Genomic DNA, 18,753 nt, shown 5'->3' with positions numbered 1-18,753 from the left:
CTGGACTGTTTGTTACTAAGAATTTTAGTATCCAGACTGGAGAAGGAATTTTGAGAACCTCTAGTGATTTTTGTTTGATGACTTTGTCTTCCAGGTCTGCAAGAGTAGGAATGGGGTGGGGCCTATGTTGTTTGAAAAGAAAGTTTCTTGCTGAAGTCACCCTGGCTTCATAAAACCTTGTAAGGTTAAGAGTGCCTCCTCAGGGCTACGTGANAGAGTGTGATTTACTGAAGAGTGGGTATGGACTACAGTTGTAGATTATTACTGTGATAAAACCAGATTTTTTTTAACAGGTAATTTTTTCTTATGCCAAGTCCTGTTTTTGAGGCTGTTGTAGCTAAAAATGAGGTGGCAGACTCCCATCCCTCCTCCCCAGCGAGAAGTCCTAGCTTGTCTTTGAAGAGAGTGTCTAGTGAAGGGGCGCAGTAATAGTGGAGTTAGTAGGGGGGATTGGGATTTCCAAAGCTGTTAGATAACAGGTAATTGGGCCAGAGAAATGCAAGTCGCTTTAGGTAAAGGAAGGATTCATCTCAATTCATAGTTACCATCAAAGGGTATTGTTTGCATTTCTTTTGACAGCATTGCCCGGACTAGATCCTAACTCTTCTGTCATTTGTTAGCCCAGATCCTCAACAGGAGATGTTTTAAAGGGAAATTTGAAATATGGAGTTTATCCTTTGTTGTGATCATTGGGAAGAGATGCCTTGTACCTATTTATGGTGCTTGGTTTCTCATTTTCCGGTGGCTTGTTTCCTGTTGGAGGAGAAGGGAGGAGGCCTGTTTAGCCGGAGAACGGGAATTGTAGGAGATAATGTTAAAAATTTAGGTAGTGCTGGATGCTAGAGCTGTGACAGGGCCAGGGCAAGGATTTTATTCTGTAGGTAATAGGAAAGCGTGTAAGGATTTTTAAAAAAAATTTTTTAATTTAATTTAATTTATTTTTAAAAGTTTATTTATTTTGTTGAGTAATCTCCACACCCAACGTGGGGCTCGAACTCACAATCCTGAGACCAAGAGTTGCATGCTCTTTTGACTGAGCCAGCCAGGCCCCCCCACCTTTTTAAAAATTTGAGTAAGGGAGAGACTTAGAATTGGTGTTAGCCTACACTAGATGAATTGGAGGGAAAAGTTGCTTAGTTTGGTTTCCTAATTTCTTTTTGGCAGTCTGTTTTCTTCCATTCCTTCTGCATGTGTTAATTAAGCATATGCTCTTTGAAAATTGATCAGTATATTTTTAACCAGTATAGAATGCTATCACACTTTTAAAAAGCCCGGTGTTATTTGATCTCAGTGGAAATGATCTGTTTTCTTCTATTCCCTTATGTCTGGGAGACTTACGCATAGTTTTAAGGAGCCAGAGATAGAAAATTGCCATTGAGAAATCTTTTTTTTTTTTTTGGATCAACAGTGTAAAGTATAGTAAGCTTTAAAAGCCAAATTTCAAATTTCCTTAGCAGCTGACTGTTTATCTTACGGTTAGCTATCTCTAGCTGAGGACATCTGTCCCTTTGTTAGAGTAACATTCCCGTGTTGGCAGCCCTTCTAGTTTCCTTTTTTACCTAAGTGGAATCCTCCTTTCTGCTCATTCAGAGTGCTATTTAGGAGAGATAAGTGGAAAACATGAAGACTGTTTTTAAAATAAGTCTTTGATCTTGAAATCAGTTAAGTCATTTTTACAACTTTGGTCTACTTTATTCTCTATATGAAACAATTTAGGATTTTTTAAAAAGATTCATTTATTTGAGAGCGAGAGAGAGAGCATGTGTGCCTGAGAGGAGGCGGGGGGGCGGGGAGAGAATCTTGAGCAGACTCCCTGTTGAGCAGGGAGCCAGATGTGGGCTTGGATCTTAACCACCCTGAAATGTGACCTGAGCTGAAATCAAGAGTTGGATGCTTAACTGACTGAGCCACTCAGGCTTTTTGGATTAAAAAAAATTGTTTTGTTTCTTCCAGTTTACAAATCCAGAAGCAGTTTGAATTTGAAAGGCCAGGATGCCTAATCCGGATTATTTTCTATCTTAAGGGAGCTCTTGGGCCATGTGGACTGGGGTCCAGCATGATCTGTCAGATTTATGGGTCCGAATATTATTTACCATAAATGCTATCCAAGAGATTGGAAGTTTGCTAACATTGTGCTTGAGAGTCCTGTTTCTAAATCTTTCATTTCTAAATCTTTCATAGCTGTTGCTAGCTCTCCATCCTCAGTGACTCAGGCTCTCTATACTTCTTATCTAGACCACTGTAGTCTTCACTAGTCTCCCAGTCTTGATTTGACTTGCAAATCTAATCATGCCACTCCCCATGGAAATATTGTCTTGTGGTTCTTAGTGAAAAATTAAGAATCTTTTTTGTGGCACCAGGCTCTTTCATGGTCTGGTCCCATCCATATCTCCAGCTTCATCTCTTACCTCCGCTTCCTCTGTACTTTATACCCCAGCATTATTGAGTTACTTGGTATTCTCTGAAGGTGCTGTGATGTCTCAAGCGCTTTTACCTTGGCTTGACTGCCTGGGAAATTCCTTCACTTCTTAGACAGCTCAGCTCAAGTGCTGCTTCCCTTTGGAACCCTTCCCTGACTCTTCCAGCAGATTTGGGTCTTTTTTTTCTGTATTTCTGTTTCACCTGTCGGTGGGGGAGAAGGGGAAAGGGAGGAAGGGTGGAAGAGAGGGAGGTGTGGCACTTTGATATCGTGCTGTATTTGTTTGCGTGTCTGTTTTTCCTCTGGAAGGTGAGCCCCTTGAGGATAGGGGCTATCTTTTCATCTCTGCATTGTTACTGCTTAACACCGCGTATGTTAAATTGTGAGTGCACCTATAATAAGTAAATGGTACTAAGCAATTTTGTGCCGGATTCTCTGCCAAGGTAGTGAGGATGAGCTGTGAGACACACAACATGGTCTCTGCTGTCCCAAAGTTTATAATCTAATGGGAGATACGGACGGGTAATTGGATATCGTGCTGTGATGGAGAAGTATTGGCGAAAATAGGAACACAAATGGGCACTCAGCTTTGCCCAGTGGTCCTATAACACTTCCCTAATATGTGTGCTTTTCCAAAATATGCACCATAACTTCCCTCTTAACTCTTCCATATTTCCTCTTTTCTTTTGTTCTCAGTTGATGATCTTGTTTTATTTTTTTTACTAAAATGGTAGACAGGAATCCTTTCATCTTCCCAGCGAGGGATCATAGCAGCTCATCTGCACCTGTACCCCTTCTCTTTGACTTACTTCCCAAGATAATGGTTGATGTGTCCCTTTCCTGTCCAATGCCAACTCTTTCACTTGAGGAGAAGAGCCGATGTTCTCTTGCTCCCTCAGGGACTCAACCTCTGCAATCATCTTTCCATTCTGCATTATTAATATCTCTCTGCTGGATCATTCCCATTATATAAGCATGCTGTAATATTGTCCGAATAAAAAATATTTAGCCCCAGATGCCCCTCCAGCTGCCATTCTATTTCTTTCTTCCCAGTCATCAGAGAATGCCATGAAAGAGCAGTCTAGTTGCTGTTTCTGCTTTCTCACTTTTCATTCATTCCTTACTGACTCGTGTGGTGGTCTGTCTTTACCACTACGGTGAAACTGCTCTTGCCATCCTGCCAGATCTAATGGCCATCTCCCTCACCTTGCCTGAATGCACAGCAGCATTTAGCATTTAATATAGTTGGCTGCTGTCTTAGGTGTGAAGGATTTCTTGAAGCTTTTATAGCACTACACTCTTCTGGTTGTTCTTCTCACCTCATTGGTTTTTCCTCCTACCCTTTGTGCTAGGTGCTTCTCTGTCTGAGGACGTGGTGCTAGACCCCTTCTAATTTCTTTTCCATAGATGAATTTAAATAATGTCTATATAACTACAATTTACCACATTTACGTTTTTAGAAAATTCTCACCCATTCTCTGCATTCCAAATTAGTAAATCCTTGACATCTTCACTTGATGTCTGATATGACACTCCAAATTGAACCCTTCCTCTCAGCCATCTGCCTCTTTACCAGCCAGTACGTTGGTGGAAGCCAAAACTTCAGTTTTGGTTGGTTGAAGCCAAAACTTTAGGAGTTTTCCTTGATCCCTTATTTCTGTTATTTCCCCACATCCGTTTCATCAGCAGTCCCCGTCTTCTCCAAAATATAGCCTGTATCTCTTCACTTCTGTTCATTTTTATTACCATTACCTGACTCCAGCTTCTATGCAGTTCCTCTGTTCCTTTAACTCCATAAACCATTCTCTGCTTCAGTTCTAGCAAGCTTAACAATTACAAACCAGATTATTTTACTCATCCGCTCAAATATCTGAAATGCTCTGTTGCAGTTAGAACTACATTCAGACTCTTTACTGAAGCTTACAAAATCCCGCGGGATTTGGCCCTTGTCTCCCTCTTGCCCTTGATCACCGTAATCTAGTCAGTCTGACCTGTTATACCTAGAACGTGTCAAGGTCTTGGGACCTGGAATGCTCTGCCCCCAGATCTTTGCATGGTTGGCTCCTGTCTTTCAAATTTTGGTCTTCAGTAGCACCTCTTGAGAGATCTTCTGTGACTACCAAATAAAAATAGCTTCCAGTCACTGTCTTATTACCTTGTTTTATTTTCTTCATAGCACATTTCACTGCGTGATATTCCTTGTTTGTTTGCTTACTTAACATGTTTCTCTCTACTAAAGGGTAAGTTTCTTGGGAGCCAGACTCTTGTTCTGTGCCATGTTCCCAGCACCTGGGACAATGCATGACACATAATAGATGCTCAGTAAGTATTTTGCTGGATGAATGAACATTCAAGGAGATAGATTAAATTAGAACTGCTTAAACGAAGCAAGCTGCCTTAGCAAGTAGTAAATTCCCCTCTTTGGAAGTGTTTAGGGAGAGAATGAAGGATCATTTGTGGAGGAGCTCTTTGAACAGACGTTCTTTGCCATTTTTGTATCGCAATGCATCTGAGGGATAGGACACCCCTGTCAGTAACACAGGCTCTGGAAGGTTTGTAATTCTCCACCTGGCGATGGCTTGTCAGATTCTGGACGTGGTGAGTATACTTTGGAAGACTTCCCAGGTGATCACGCAGCCTCCCCCAGTATGCCCACCCCCACCTCCTCTTGGGCATTATGTATCACAATGGGTGTTGGTCTTTATAACTCCAAGGTTCTTTCCATTGCCATAGGACTCTTATTCTTATGTTGTCATTAAAATAAGCTTGCTGACTGTGACCACAGTAACCAAATACATCAGTTCATTACCTTATTCACCCTCACGGGGAGCTTCTCTTTTGTTCCCTCATATTTCCTGAAACACTACTCTATCCCTACCCTCCATGTCAATAGCCACTATTAATAGTTGGTATCTATTTTTCCAAATTTTTCCTAGTTTTCAACTAAAAGAAATGAGGAAATAATGATACCTCTGTTTTTCTTACGAGAAATATGGAACGGAATAATTTTTTGCCTTTTTTTTTTCACTTAGTATATCTTGGATATCTTTACTGTCAAGCATGTAGAGAATTTATCTCTTTTTTTTCCAAATAACTGCATGGGATGTCATTGCATGTCTAGTGTAATTTTTTGAAATAATCCCCTTGATGACGTTTGGACTGTTTCACTTTTTTTTTCAACTTTATGAACATGCTGTTAGAAATACTTTGGTCTGTAAGATAAATTCCTTATTCAAAACGTAAAAACGTTTTAAATATTAATGGATATTGCCAGCTCTCCCAAATGGGTGAACAAGTCTGTACTCTCCACAGCAGGATTTTAATTGGTTGCCCTTGCTTCAGTCAATGTCCTTCATATTTTGAAGGGTCCAGGTGCTTGAAAAGATCAGTGGTGTTTCCACAGTATTTACATGCTTAAGCTAATGAAAACTGTTGCCGTGGTGATGGCCCCTGGAGAACTAGTCTGGTAGTTTTCTGATCTTTGGGTTAGATCTCAGTTCATTTTCTTCCTTGGTTAGTGATGGAATGGATGCTAGCCTGGAGCAGATTTGGGTTTTCTTAAGTAGTGTAATTATTTAACACAGACATAAAGGTCTTTTGGGAAAGTGTACTCCTAGAGCTTCCTTTTCGTGTCAAATGGTGACCGTGGCTAATGTATCAGCTTGGCATCTTCAGAGATGTAGAATGTGGCGGGAGAGAGTTCTCTGTCAAGGTTATATAGTTTGGGTCTCTTCCATTTTTTGAGAAGAGCAGCCGCTGGAACTTTTAAGATCAAAGCTTATAATTATGAGGTCCTCATAGATAAGCATCTTTTTTTTTTTTTTAAAAGATTTTATTTATTTATTTAACAGAGATAGAGACAGCCAGCGAGAGAGGGAACACAGCAGGGGGAGTGGGAGAGGAAGAAGCAGGCTCCCAGTGGAGGAGCCTGACGTGGGGCTCGATCCCGTAACGCCGGGATCACGCCCTGAGCCGAAGGCAGACGCTTAACCGCTGTGCCACCCAGGCGCCCCCGTAGATAAGCATCTTAACATTTATACTCTGTGCCATCCAATATTACACACATTTTATTAGAAAATAATTCACAGTTTTACAACGTTGTGTCATTCAGCCCAGCCCCTTTGTTACTGCCTCACTGCATCCCAATCGAGGTATAATTAGAAACTTAAATCAGGAGATAGAGAGTTCTGAAGGTATTTTGGTTATATGTTATCTTTTTCGGAGTAAGCTTTTGGTTTTTAGCCTGAGGAGTCATACTTTTTTCTTTTTAATAAGACCATAAAACATAATTGTACAGTCCTGAGTTCCTAAATTCACCCGTCTAGCCAGCCACCCAGAGGAAGCTACATAACCTTCCCAGCCCCGTAGAGGCCACCTCCTTGCAGTTTCCCAGCCATTCCTCCTGATAAAAGATAAAAACCACTATCCTGGCCAGTATTACCAGATTGGTTGGCCTTGGGTTAAGCTTTATATAAATGGAGTCATACAGCATGTCGTTTTTTGTGTCTGAACTGTCTTGCTTAACATTATATTTGTGGAACGCATCCGTATTGTGAAGTTCTTTTTTTTACTGCTATATAGTATTTTATTGTGTGCATATGCTACAGTTGACCCATCTTACTGTTGAGAGACATTTAGAGTGTTCCTAGTTTGGGGCTATCATGGGTATCATTCCTTTGGATGCACTTATGTATCATTTCTGTTAGAATTATTGGGATATAGGGTATGGGTGTGTTCACTGGCAGTCATATTTGTTTTATATTTCTGGATAATCATTTTCATGTTTTGTTTCTTGTGCAGTTTGCCTCAGGATACAGATCAACCCACAGAACAAAGCGGATTTCCAAGGCATCTCCCCAGAGCGAGCCTTTGCTGATTTTCTCTTTGCCAGCACCATCCTACACCTTGTTGTAATGAACTTCGTTGGCTGAATTATTCCCATTTTCTTAATCGGGGAGCAGGAGACTAGAAGAATGTAAGTAGTGATCATAGCCCTTTTCCCATAATGTTAGATTTGAGTTTGGCTGGTTTTGATTATGGTTACCAAGGTCCCATATTGCTGATAAGACACTTGGAGAATTTTCTATCAGAATGCAAAGTACGCATTAATATCATCATAATTCATCAGTGCTGCCTGTCTTGGTCATTGCCTTCCCTTCTCACTGTTTTGCAAATCATTAAGATAACAGAAAATAAGTTTGCCTCTAGCTAATACATTCATTTCTACATCAGTGACTCCATGAAAACAACTAAGATCTTGGAAGAGACATAAATTGTAGGTTCTGCCTGTAGATTTCCTCTGTAATTTTGTTTTCTGATTTTGATTTCAGATAACTTTAAATGCCGGGCCATTGTCCCCCCGAGTACCTACTCTAGTGCTTACACCTGGTAGGCATCCAGGACCTGCTGAATGAATGACTGTGGCCATTTACTAATAATATGTGTGCTAGAGTGGATATAAATGGGGAAATTGGATTAGCTTGGGAGAAGATTTTAAAATCTAGGGTGAAATGTCATTTTGTCCATCTGCCATTTTCCCTTTGTTCACAGTAGAGCTCCTTTTTTTCTAAATAAACTCTCACATAGAATCTCTGTATATAAAACAGCAGTGGAGCCGGAGTTGTTCTGATTGACAGAGTTGAGAAGCCCTCTCTGCTTTGCTTCTCTTTCAGGGGGATATGGCATTGCTTCTATCCCTCCCTTCCAAGCAGAATCCTAAGTCTCTAAGAAGTACGTGAATGTTTTCCAAACTGTCTGTCGACACTGTTGTTTTGTGTATGAGAAAACAGGCCTCCCGTGGCCACACAACTAAGTGGTTGCAAAGTAGTGGCTTAGCCAGTGGTGCTTTTGGCCTGGTGCTCTTCCAGTAGCCCACCTAGCTCACTGATGAATGATCGTGCTCTTTTCTGGGCCTTTCCACTACAAAATCTAGTGTTGCTGCTTTTGGGTGGCAGAGAAAAAAAGAACCTTAGGAAATGTTATCTTTTTTGGGGGAAGAATTTCCCAGAATGGGTCACTTTCTATCACTAGTTAGAAGTCTGTCAGTTTTGTACTAATCAGCAATATAACGCACGAAGTAGCCACCATGTACAAAGTGTATGCGATAATATGACAAGGACTACACATCAGTCTTGGCATGAATGAATCCGTTAACTGACAGTGTTATATGGATTCTTTTCGTTATTGATAATTGCCTCAAAAACAGTTCTGTTAAATCAGGTAAGGTTTCATTTTTGGTAGTGGTAAGTTGACAGAAATGGTTTATTTCAGTGAAAAAGTTTGAGAAGTACTTCTTTCTGCATTCTTTAATTTTTTAAAAAGTTTATTTATTTGAGAAGGGAGAGCACAAGCAGGGGGCGTGGCAGAGGGAGAGGGAGAAGCAGGCTCCCCACTGAGCAGGGAACCTGATGTGGGGCTCAATCCCAGGACCCCGGGATCATGGCCTGAGCCAAAGGCAGATGCTTAACCGATTGAGCCACCCAGGCGTCCCTCTTTCTCCTATCCTCATACAATTTAGCTCTTTGGACACCTGGTCAGGACTTGAGTTGTCCCCTGGCGCTCCCCTTACCACACCTATGTGCCAGTCAGTGCCTTGTTTCTGGGGTGTTAGGAGAGAAGGCCTATAAACACAGCAGTTCAAAGTTAGCACAGTTAAAGCCACATCAAAGATCCAAACACAGTGTGGTGGGAGTCCAGAGAAGGGAGCTATGTGCCATTTGTGAGCAGAGGCAGCAGACAAGGTGTCTGAGAATGATAACTCCTTGAGCAAAGCTAGAAAACCAAACCACCAACATTGACCTTACACTTGGCAAACCTCATGAGTCACTCTTGGGTTCTCTGATAGTAACCTTGCTGGGCAGGTCCTAAGTCTTCTGACTGCTTTACTTTAGATTACTAAAATTATTTTTTCTAGATGAGTCATGTGTATGTTTAGGGAACAGAGCAAACAATTCAAGGATGTTCTCTAGGCCCAGGAAGATACCAAATCATAGAAAATGATTTTCTAGGGCTGTCGTGATTGGAGGAGGACTCTGCTGCAGAGAGCTTAGTATTTCAAAATTATGACAAAAACAGAGACAAAAAAGGCTCAGCANGAACTGCATACTGCAGACCATATTAACAACTTAGGGCCACCTGTTCAGCTGGGAATTATGGGCCCAAGGTACAGCAAAATCCTCCAATGCCAGATTACAGTGCTAAATCATTCTATAGCACGGGTGCTCATTGAAAAATCCTCCTCTCTGGACACTGCCCAGAAGGTTTTTCACAGAGATCTTTCATTTGACATAGGTTATACTGTCCTGCCTTTGATTTTTTTTTTTTTTAAGATTTTATTTATTTGACAGAGAGACAGCCAGCAAGAGAGGGAACACAACAGGGGGAGTGGGAGAGGAAGAAGCAGGCTCCCAGCGGAGGAGCCCAATGTGGGACTCGATCCCGGAGCGCTGGGATCACGCCCTGAGCCGAAGGCAGACGCTTAACAACTGCGCCACCCAGGCGCCCCTGTCCTGCCTTTAATTTTTAAACATACATCTATTTGCCCTTCTTATGTGCTTCTGACTCAGCTCTGTGTGTAGAGTGTTAAAACACGTTTAAAATAGTTTCCAAGTGAGTTCTCAATATTTATACCAACTCTGGAGGTAGAACAAAACAGATCGAACATTCTCCATACCTGCCAAGTACATTGAGGTTGGGCGTAAAAAGAATAAACATCTATAATGTACTGCTCCTGCGTGAATTGGGGGATGACATTTAAAACCAGCCGCTACTCTGAGAAAGGCAGATCAAAAGAAAATGGCATTGAGTTAAAAAAATGAATTTATTCAAGGAGGGGTAAATAAATTAACAGTGAGAGCTCACCATGCTTGGGTCAGGCTTTAAATGCTTCCTGTTCTGGGTCTTTATTTTCAAAATAACCTCATGAGGATAGGTTTGCTAATTCCATTTATAGATAAGAAAGTCTGAAAATCCAGTCTGACTTCAAAAAAAAATTTTATACTCTATTTTTGCTCTAAGTTTGTTTAACTGTAAAGTATTTGGCAATTGCAGTGTTAAAGAAATGTGTTTAAAAAGTTAGTTATTAATCCCTGTTCTCCCCTTATTATTTTCCTTCTTTGCTTTTATTATGATAGTTTAAAAAATATAGAAAAGTACAGAGAATAACGTAACCAACCACTAAGAGGAATTAAGATTTTGAACAGATTGAGGTGCCCGGGTGGCTCAGTCGGTTAAGCTCAGGGTCCTGGCATCAAGCCCTGGGTCTGGCTCCCTGCTCAGCGGGAAGTCTGCTTCTTCCTGTCCCTTTGGCCGCTCCTTCCTGCTCCTGCCTGCGCTCTTTTTCTCTCTCTCTCTCTCAAATAAGTAAATAAAATCCCCCCCCCCAAAAAAAAGGTTTTGAACAGATTGACATTGTAGATTCAGCTAAAGTTCCCTTTGAAACCCTCTGTGGTCCCTGTTCCTTCCTTCTGCTGTAACGCAGTTCTGCTTTATGACAGTTCCTTTCAGCCAGGACTAATGCAAAACCTAGGTCTATTAACATAGCCTTTTCCGACCTGCAGCCTTTGTGGTCTCCTGAAAACACAACCTATGGTAAAAGAGCCACGCAGTTGGCAGCACTGGTTTATATAGGTGGCTATTGCAGGGGCCAAGCATAAACGCATGATATTTATTTATTTTTATTTTTATTTTTTAAAATTTTTTTTAAGTGATACTTACTTTGAGATCACTTTATTTATTTTTTATTAAGCACTCTCTACTCCCAACGTGGAGCTCGAACTCATGACCCTGGGATCCAGAGTTGTATGTTCTACCGACTGAGCCAGCCAGGCACCCCACTCATATTTTTTAGGTTATCATAAAAATGAAAATGCAAAAGTTAAAAATGTTCCTCGTGAGCTTCGGAGTTGCTGATCAGTGTCTGGCACTTAGGTGGCTGTAAATCTGTCTTGAATGAATGTATGACACAGAAGTTCAGTAGATTTGAATATATTAAAATTTATATAGTATCTAAATATTTCCTGTGTTGTTTCTTCATGTCTCTTTGTGAAGCTCTTTTCAAAGTTGTCAGCTTATCTAAGGGGTTCTGAAGGGAAGTAAAGAGAGGAGGGACATAGCTGCATTGGGTCACAGTTTGGGAAGGAAAGTTCCTGATGACATACATGGTCCTTGGCTCTTGAGGGAACGTGAACCAGGCACAAAGGGACAAGCCTAAGCTTGGAAATTGGCTCAGCCCGGAGGGAGGTGGTTTGCCAAATGCTCAAATGCTCCTGTTAAAATCTTGTTAGTGTTGCTTTGTTTTTGTCATGAAGGCCATTCTTCCACAGATCTTTAAAAAGTCATAGTGTTTAATCCTGGCTGGAACAAGGGGACTGACAGGGCCGGGCAGAACAGAACTCTGACAGGCAGTGCTATTTACAAGCTGTTGACTTTTTGAATTTATCAGTAAAGTACAGTAGTCCCCTCTTACCTGTGGGGGATACATCCCGAGACCCCCAGTGGATGCTGAAACCACCACTAGTACTGAAGCCAACACACACTCGTGTTTTCCTGTACATCTACCTGTGATAAGTTCAGTTCGTCAGGCGCAGTAAGAGGTTAACAACGGTGACTACTAACAAAACAGAACAATTGTAATAGGTACCGGAATTAAAGTTTTGTGAATGTGTTCTCAGAATACCTTACTGTCTTGTATTCACCCGTCTAGGGATGAGGTGCAATAATGATAAAATGCCGATGTGGCGAGGGGAACGCTGTAGGCATTGTGACCTTGCGTTAGGCCACTGTTGACCTGACAGTGTGTCAGAAGGTGGGTCAGCTGCTTCTCCTGCGCTCGACTGCAGTAACTGTAACTAGGAATACGGGGTACTAGTGTGTAATGTCCTAGAAAATTACCTCTGGAAGGGCATCTAAATGTTATTCTTGAGGCTTTACTGCCACCTAGTGGGGCCGTGCATTTCATATGCTGAGGAAGTGCTACAAAGCAAAAGAAGCGTTGTGGGGGGAAACCACCGATACCTTTGTGATAAAATCTAGTTTCTTCCTAGTCACATGAGGGCAGCAGAGGTCCAAGTGGGCTTAGTGCTGGGTGGGGGTTGCTTTACATTCTGACCAGAGGTGGGCAGTGTGGAGTTAGGCACAAAAGGTCATGCAACCTTAAAATGGCTTAGGGGTTTTGTTGCCCAGGAAAGACCTCAAGTGCATGGAGACCCGCAGATTTTCCCTTTACTTCCTTTTCTTATCTTGTCAGTTCAAGACCTCCCTTTTTGGTTCATTCTAGACCCGTTTTTGCTCCCAACATGACCTCCACTGGTAATAATCTTCTAATTTTTTGTTTTGGGGGGGGAGCTGTTTAGTTGTTATTCCACTTTCTCTTTGACACTTCGTCTCATATTGAATTAGATCTAGCCACCAAGTAAGTCCCCAAAACGGGAACTGTTTTAAATTCGAGGAACCTATTTTGAGGTAAGCATACAGTATCATCTTTTTCTTTCCCCCAACCCCCTTTTTTCTCCAGTTGGAGAGGGAGATGAGTTCTTTAACCATTATTCTTAAAACCCTGAATCTGCTTCTTTTATTTACTAAAAAAGCCACTAATCAATGACTAAGTGGTGATTGAGCTCCATGTTGTATTTGGTCTGTTTAAAGCTACCCATAAAAAATATATATCAGGTATTATTGTGTTTATGAACATTGCTGCCCCAATTCCTAGCCTAATTTCTCCGTCCTTGCAGCTTGGAGGATTCCTTCTCCATGTCAGCCCCGCCCCAGAATTGTGTGGGATTGTCTCCTGGGGCCCACTGTGGACACCTCTAACGCTGCACTTACCAGCAGTTAGGAGACTCTCCATTTGCTTTCCTGTCTCTCCTGCTGAACTCTGAAATTCCCTGAAGTCTTAGCGCGGGGCTAACGGTCACTGTGCATGTTTGTTGAATGAGTGTGTGAATAAATAATTTCAGCTCTAAGAAAATGCTATAGAAATAGCTAAAACATTAGGTAATGGATGCTAAGACATGGAAAATGCTGTGGAAGAAAGAAGCCAGGGAAAAAAGTCGTATGAGGAAGGGCCGTAGGGGGGAGCACACGCCTGAGACTGGAAGTTGGAAGGCCTGCATCGTAGATTTTGCTCTGTTACCTAGTTGACTGGACCCAGAAGCTTGTTTCGGAGGCCCAGTTTCCCTGTCTGCACAATGAGGGAATCGGCCTAGATACTCAGCAGTCTCTCCCAGCTGCTACAGCCTCTGATTATACAATTCACGATCGTTCTCATTGTATTCCAGGCGATTCGTGCCTTTTGTGTGGCTCCTCAGTTGGGCTTTGCTTTTTTTTTTTTTTTCCCCCTTCAGTTGTTGCTTTTTATCCATATTACCAGATTTCCATCATCCATTCACAGGCGTGGAAAGTTCGTGTGGCCGTATATAACAAAACGCACAATGTTTGTGTAAGACCTTTCACAAAATTAGGTAACATTTAGAAAATGTTTTCTAGTTACCACATTACCAGGCTCGTGGGACTCAGATACACTCCTAGAAACATGAACCCATGTGATCCTCATGGCCCGCCCTGTGATGGAGGCAGTTGACTAGTAGTAGTCCCATTTTACACGTGAGGTAACTAAACCTTGGTGAAGGGGTGCCTGGGTTAAGTGTCAACTCTTGGTTTCGGCTCAGGTCCTGATCTCAGGGTTGTGGGAATTGAGCCCCACATTGGGTTCCACGCTCCAGTGTGGAGAAGGTTGAAGTTTCTCTCTCCCTCTCCTTCTGCCCCTCCCTGCCTCGCTCGCGTGCTCTCTCTCTAAAATAAATGAAGAAATCTTTTTAAAAAAACCCCAAACCTTGGCGAAATTTACATTTTTAAAAAGTAATCTCTATATCCAATGTGAGGCTCGAACTCATGACCCCAAGGTCAAGAGTCCCATGCTCTACCGACTGAGCCAGCCAGGCTCCCCAGCCCTGGTGAAATTTAGATTAACTTGTCCAGGCCCTGGAGCTGATAAGTGACTGAGTGGGAACTTGATAACAGACATTTTGACTCCAAACTTTTATATTCCTTCTCTGTTATGTTCAGAGACTTTTGGATGATGAATATCTATCTACATCTTGTTAAAAGGTTTTCATTAAAAATATTAAACTTATCTTTTTTTCAATGGGGAAAACTTAGGAGAGATGACAAGAAAAGATGAAGGTAGGCTATCTAAAACATTTCTGTGGGGCGCCTGGCTGGCTCAGTCGGAAGAGCGTGCAGCTCTTGATCTCAGGGTCTTGAGATCGAGCCCCACATTGGGTGTAGAGATTACATACATACATACATACATTTTTAAAAAAATGTGTCTGCAAAGTTGGTCATCTTGGGTTCACAAGACATGCAGGAGAATGCAGAGCAGGAGACCTGACTTTCTCCAGAGAGGATGACGCAGGCTCAGTGCTCTCAGCTGGAGCTCTGCAGTGTGGAAGTGTTCTGAGTCTGCGCCATCCACTGTGGTAGCCACGAGTCACGTGGTTTTGTTTGCTTGTTTTATTTTTTTAAAGATTTTTATTTTTAGGTAATCTCTACATTCAGCCTGGGGCTCGAACTTAACAACCCTGAGATCAAGAGTTGCATGCTTGGGGCTCCTGGGTGGCTCAATCGTTAAGTGTCTGCCTTTGGCCCAGGGGGTGATCCCAGGGTCCTGAGATCAAGCCCTGCATTGGGCTCCCTGCTCCACTGGAAGCCTGCTTCTTCCTCTCCCACTCCCCCTGCTTGTGTTCCCTCTCTTGCTGGCTGTCTCTCTCTCTGTCAAATAAATAAATAAAATCTTTTTTTAAAAAAAAAGCTGCATGCTCAAAAAAAAAATCGCATACTCTACCAGTTGCACTGAATTTTTAATTTTATTTAATTTTAACTAAGTTTAAATAGCCACGTAAAGCTGGGGGCTTCAGTGTTAGCACAGCTCTGGACAGATCCGTTAAACTACCAGGTTATCGCTTCCTCATCTATAAAATGAGAGCATCAGACCAGTTGATCTGCAGAGCTCCTGCTGTCTTTAGAAACACATGATTTGTGCCTTCTGAAATTGTGATTCAGTTAGAGCTTGGCACCTCGAATTTCTGCAGAATGGTCTTGATTCACATTTTCTCTAATTTCATTGTTAATTGGGTGACCAGGAAGGATATCCAGGATGAAATGGATTGGAAGGAAAATCAGTATTTGAGTGTGTCTGCTCAGTCCTGGTGTCTGGATAGAGACATTGCCGGAGAAGAATACAGATTCCAAATAGAAGTGACCCTGTCTGGCTTTACCTTTTGTATCTATACAGAGAATAATGATTTTTAACCTTGTGTTGTACCTGGCTTGCTTTTAAGATGAGTAGGACAGACTGATCAGATGGCGTGGTCTTTTCTGCGTGGGTGAAATAGACTGAAGAAGTCATGTGAACGTTCTCAGCAGGCGTCTTCCATTTTGCGTGTCTCGAGCTCATGGGAAGCAGTTTTATTAGTTTCCCGAAACCTTTATCCCCTGGTTAGCAGTTGAAGCATTCTTCTGAGCTGTTGCATAGTCCAATTTTGTTGAGTTAACATTTCAAAAAATCCTAAATCCTCTGCTTTTAGAATACTGTCTGGTAAATGTAGTTTTGTCTTAAAAGAAGGGAGCACATCTTTGTTAAGTAGAATTTTCTGAAAACCACTATCAAAGAGACTTAATCTCATGCGTCATTTTTGCCTTCTAAATGGACCAGCCCCAGTGTCTTAGATTTGTTTAACTGTTTTAATACCAGAGAAGCTCAAAACTTGACTTTTGTACTAACCTAGGATTTCTTTTATTATTCTGCGTCAAGGCTTCTCCCTGAAATGGCCCTATGCTCTAGTCTGCTCTCACCGTGGCCATTTGAACTGATGCATTAATAGTTCATAGTCTGTAGCCAGAGAGTTTGCTTTAAGAAATTGGATGGAGTGAACAGGTGAGTTTTAATAGGTCTGTTCTTAGTTGGCACTGTGAATGCTTTTTGTTCCCTGTTTTTTGTTCGTTCTTTTTCTCACTATTCGGATGTAGGAATGTTCTGTAGTTCTGTTATCATTTCTCTTAGTACCATTGTTAGTGAAATAAAAGCACTCTGGCTAGGAGTCCAATAAGATCTTTCCTTTAAGCTCTGATGCTAGAATCTCCGGGTCATCAGAACCAGTACGCAAAATAAGGTGGTGCCCTCGTACCTGCCAGGGCAGCCCAGCTCTTCTGCAAGGTAGTGTTTTCCAGTCTTTTTCAAGTCATGACACCCAGAGAAGATTGCAGTTCTTTCAGGGCGCACTGCAGGAAAATTGGCTGCAGATGGCTGGAAATACTGGCGCCGCCAAGGCTCAGGGTCACTTTCTGGCCGCACCCATGTTGCAGGCACTAGGCAGCTCTCCCGGAGGGACGAGAAAGGAAGCCTGGGTTTGCTGGACAGGCCTCCGTCTCACAGCCTGCAGCAGTCTCCAGTGGCCTGCAGCGATGTGGCTGCTTCTCTCGGAGTTATCCTCCACCTTCCTGCCAAAAATAACCTTATTTTTCAATGAAAATGAAAATTTTGGTCTTCTATTTTGGTCCTTTGTTAAATCCAAGATTGGGAATTTTTCTCTCTTGAATTCTTCCTTTTACCCACTAGTCTCCAACTGAAATTTAGTGCTTTGTATGCTTTCTCTGTCCAGAAAAGCCCTTTAGGCTAAGTTGCAGCCCGCCCCACCTCCAAGAGTTCGTGAGCCGAGAGGTCAGTGACTTGTATAAAGTCGCGCACCTTTTTAATCGCAGAGCTGGAGTTAGGACCCACGCCTGCAACTCCTGGTCCGCTTTGCCTTGGCGTGCTTGGGATTCAGATGGGAACATTCATTTTTATGGATACCTTTATAAAATGTTCTAGTCTGGCTTCAATACCGTCTGGAATTTGGGAACCGCATAATTGGCTTTGTCTTCGTGGGTTCAGAATTTAGATTGAAGGATTTGGGGCCCTGTCTTATAGTATTGTAAGACATTTTTAAAAACCTTGAATGTCTCTCTTACCTTTCTGCTTCTTTCTTTCAGGTTCACTTTTTGATTTCCCCTGGATGAGAGCTTTAGAGATGGCAACTCGGACACGTGGATTTTCTTCGGATTTACACTTCCCTCCCGACTCTGATTTGGGATGGAGGTGGAGAGCCCAGAGAAGCCCCCGTGCTTCCATGTTAGAGCGGCTCTGTCGTGAGCATTTGTCAGCATGACCTCTGCTTCCCATTAAGTGTAGCCTTTTTGCCTTCCAAATTAAAAGACCCCATGCCACTCCTTCCTGTGCCTCTGGCTCTCTCTCTCTCTCTCTTTTTAATTCTTTATTGGTATTAAAATCCTTCTTTCCCTTCAGTCCTCTGCAGAGCTCTTTAGGAGTTGATAACTTGCAACTATGAATCTACTTCCATGTTTTCATTACGTGTATCTGAAGTTAACGACAAAAGGCAGTGCTGACAACCCTGGGAAATGACAGTCCTTTGTCTTTTCCCTGAGGCTGGTAATCCTTTACTAATCCTTCACTCGTTACAGGTGGTTCTGTGCTTATGACACAGTGCATTCCAGGAACTGCATCATTAAGCACTTTGTTAGAAATTGCACCGAGCGGGTGCTGCCATTTTCATCTGTTTCAGCTTGCTTTAGTGGTGAAAAGTGAAATATGTAATATGCAGTGTCAGCCGAGTGCAAAAAGTGAGGGTCGTGTATATGTCTGTTGATAGAAAATGGTCCTCTCCAAACCACTTGCACAAATATTCTCTGATTTGTTCTTGCAACTGTCTTGGGGGTTCTAATACTCATTAGATATGCAAAGACACTGAAGATCGGATTTGTCACCTGCTTAAGATCACAAGTCCCGACGCAGCTTGTGTAGAGCAATGGATCTGCTGGCCGAAGTCTGGGCGTATTTACATGTATCATGCTAGCAGCCCTGTTTCCATCTCGGGTGCTATATATAGGACCTAAGTTACGCGGAGAATCCCACTATTTAAATTCAGCTGACTACCGAAATGATGAGTCGTGCTCTCGAGGTTCTCCCAACCTGGCTGCACATTCAAATCGCTCGGGGAACTTAAAAGCGAGAGCTCAATGCCCAGGTCACATCCCAGACCAATTAAATAAAAATCTTCGAGGGAGGCATCTGTACTTTGTACAGCCAGCCAGCTGATCTCATGTGCCGCCAGGCCGAGGAGCCCTGCTCCGGGTTCTTCTAGATTATTTTTAGTTAAGATCGATAAACAGGTATTTTGAATAAAAAAAAGTGAACTTTGAGGCAAATCGGTTGTAAACTGGGAACAAGAATTTTGTCAAGGAAGGGGCACCTGGGTGGCTCAGTTAACATTTAAGCATCT

At 42.3% G+C, this 18,753-nt stretch overlaps 1 protein-coding gene across 1 annotated transcript in view; it reads left to right on the top strand.

Moving 5' to 3' along the window:
• DAD1 (defender against cell death 1) overlaps nucleotides 1-17,683 on the top strand; it is a 19,576-nt gene extending 1,893 nt beyond the window's left edge. The window contains exons 2-3 of the mRNA XM_008710518.2: nucleotides 7,220-7,394; nucleotides 17,447-17,683. Of these exons, the coding sequence (XP_008708740.1) occupies nucleotides 7,220-7,350 (131 nt within the window). The 3' untranslated portion in view covers nucleotides 7,351-7,394; nucleotides 17,447-17,683. The remainder of the gene's footprint in view (nucleotides 1-7,219; nucleotides 7,395-17,446) is intronic.
• The last annotated feature ends 1,070 nt before the right edge of the window (nucleotides 17,684-18,753 follow it).

The sequence above is a fragment of the Ursus maritimus genome, unplaced genomic scaffold, assembly GCF_017311325.1.
Source record: "Ursus maritimus isolate PB19 unplaced genomic scaffold, ASM1731132v1 scaffold_36, whole genome shotgun sequence".
NCBI lineage: Eukaryota > Metazoa > Chordata > Mammalia > Carnivora > Ursidae > Ursus > Ursus maritimus.
This window is presented reverse-complemented; position numbering and strand designations above follow the sequence as displayed.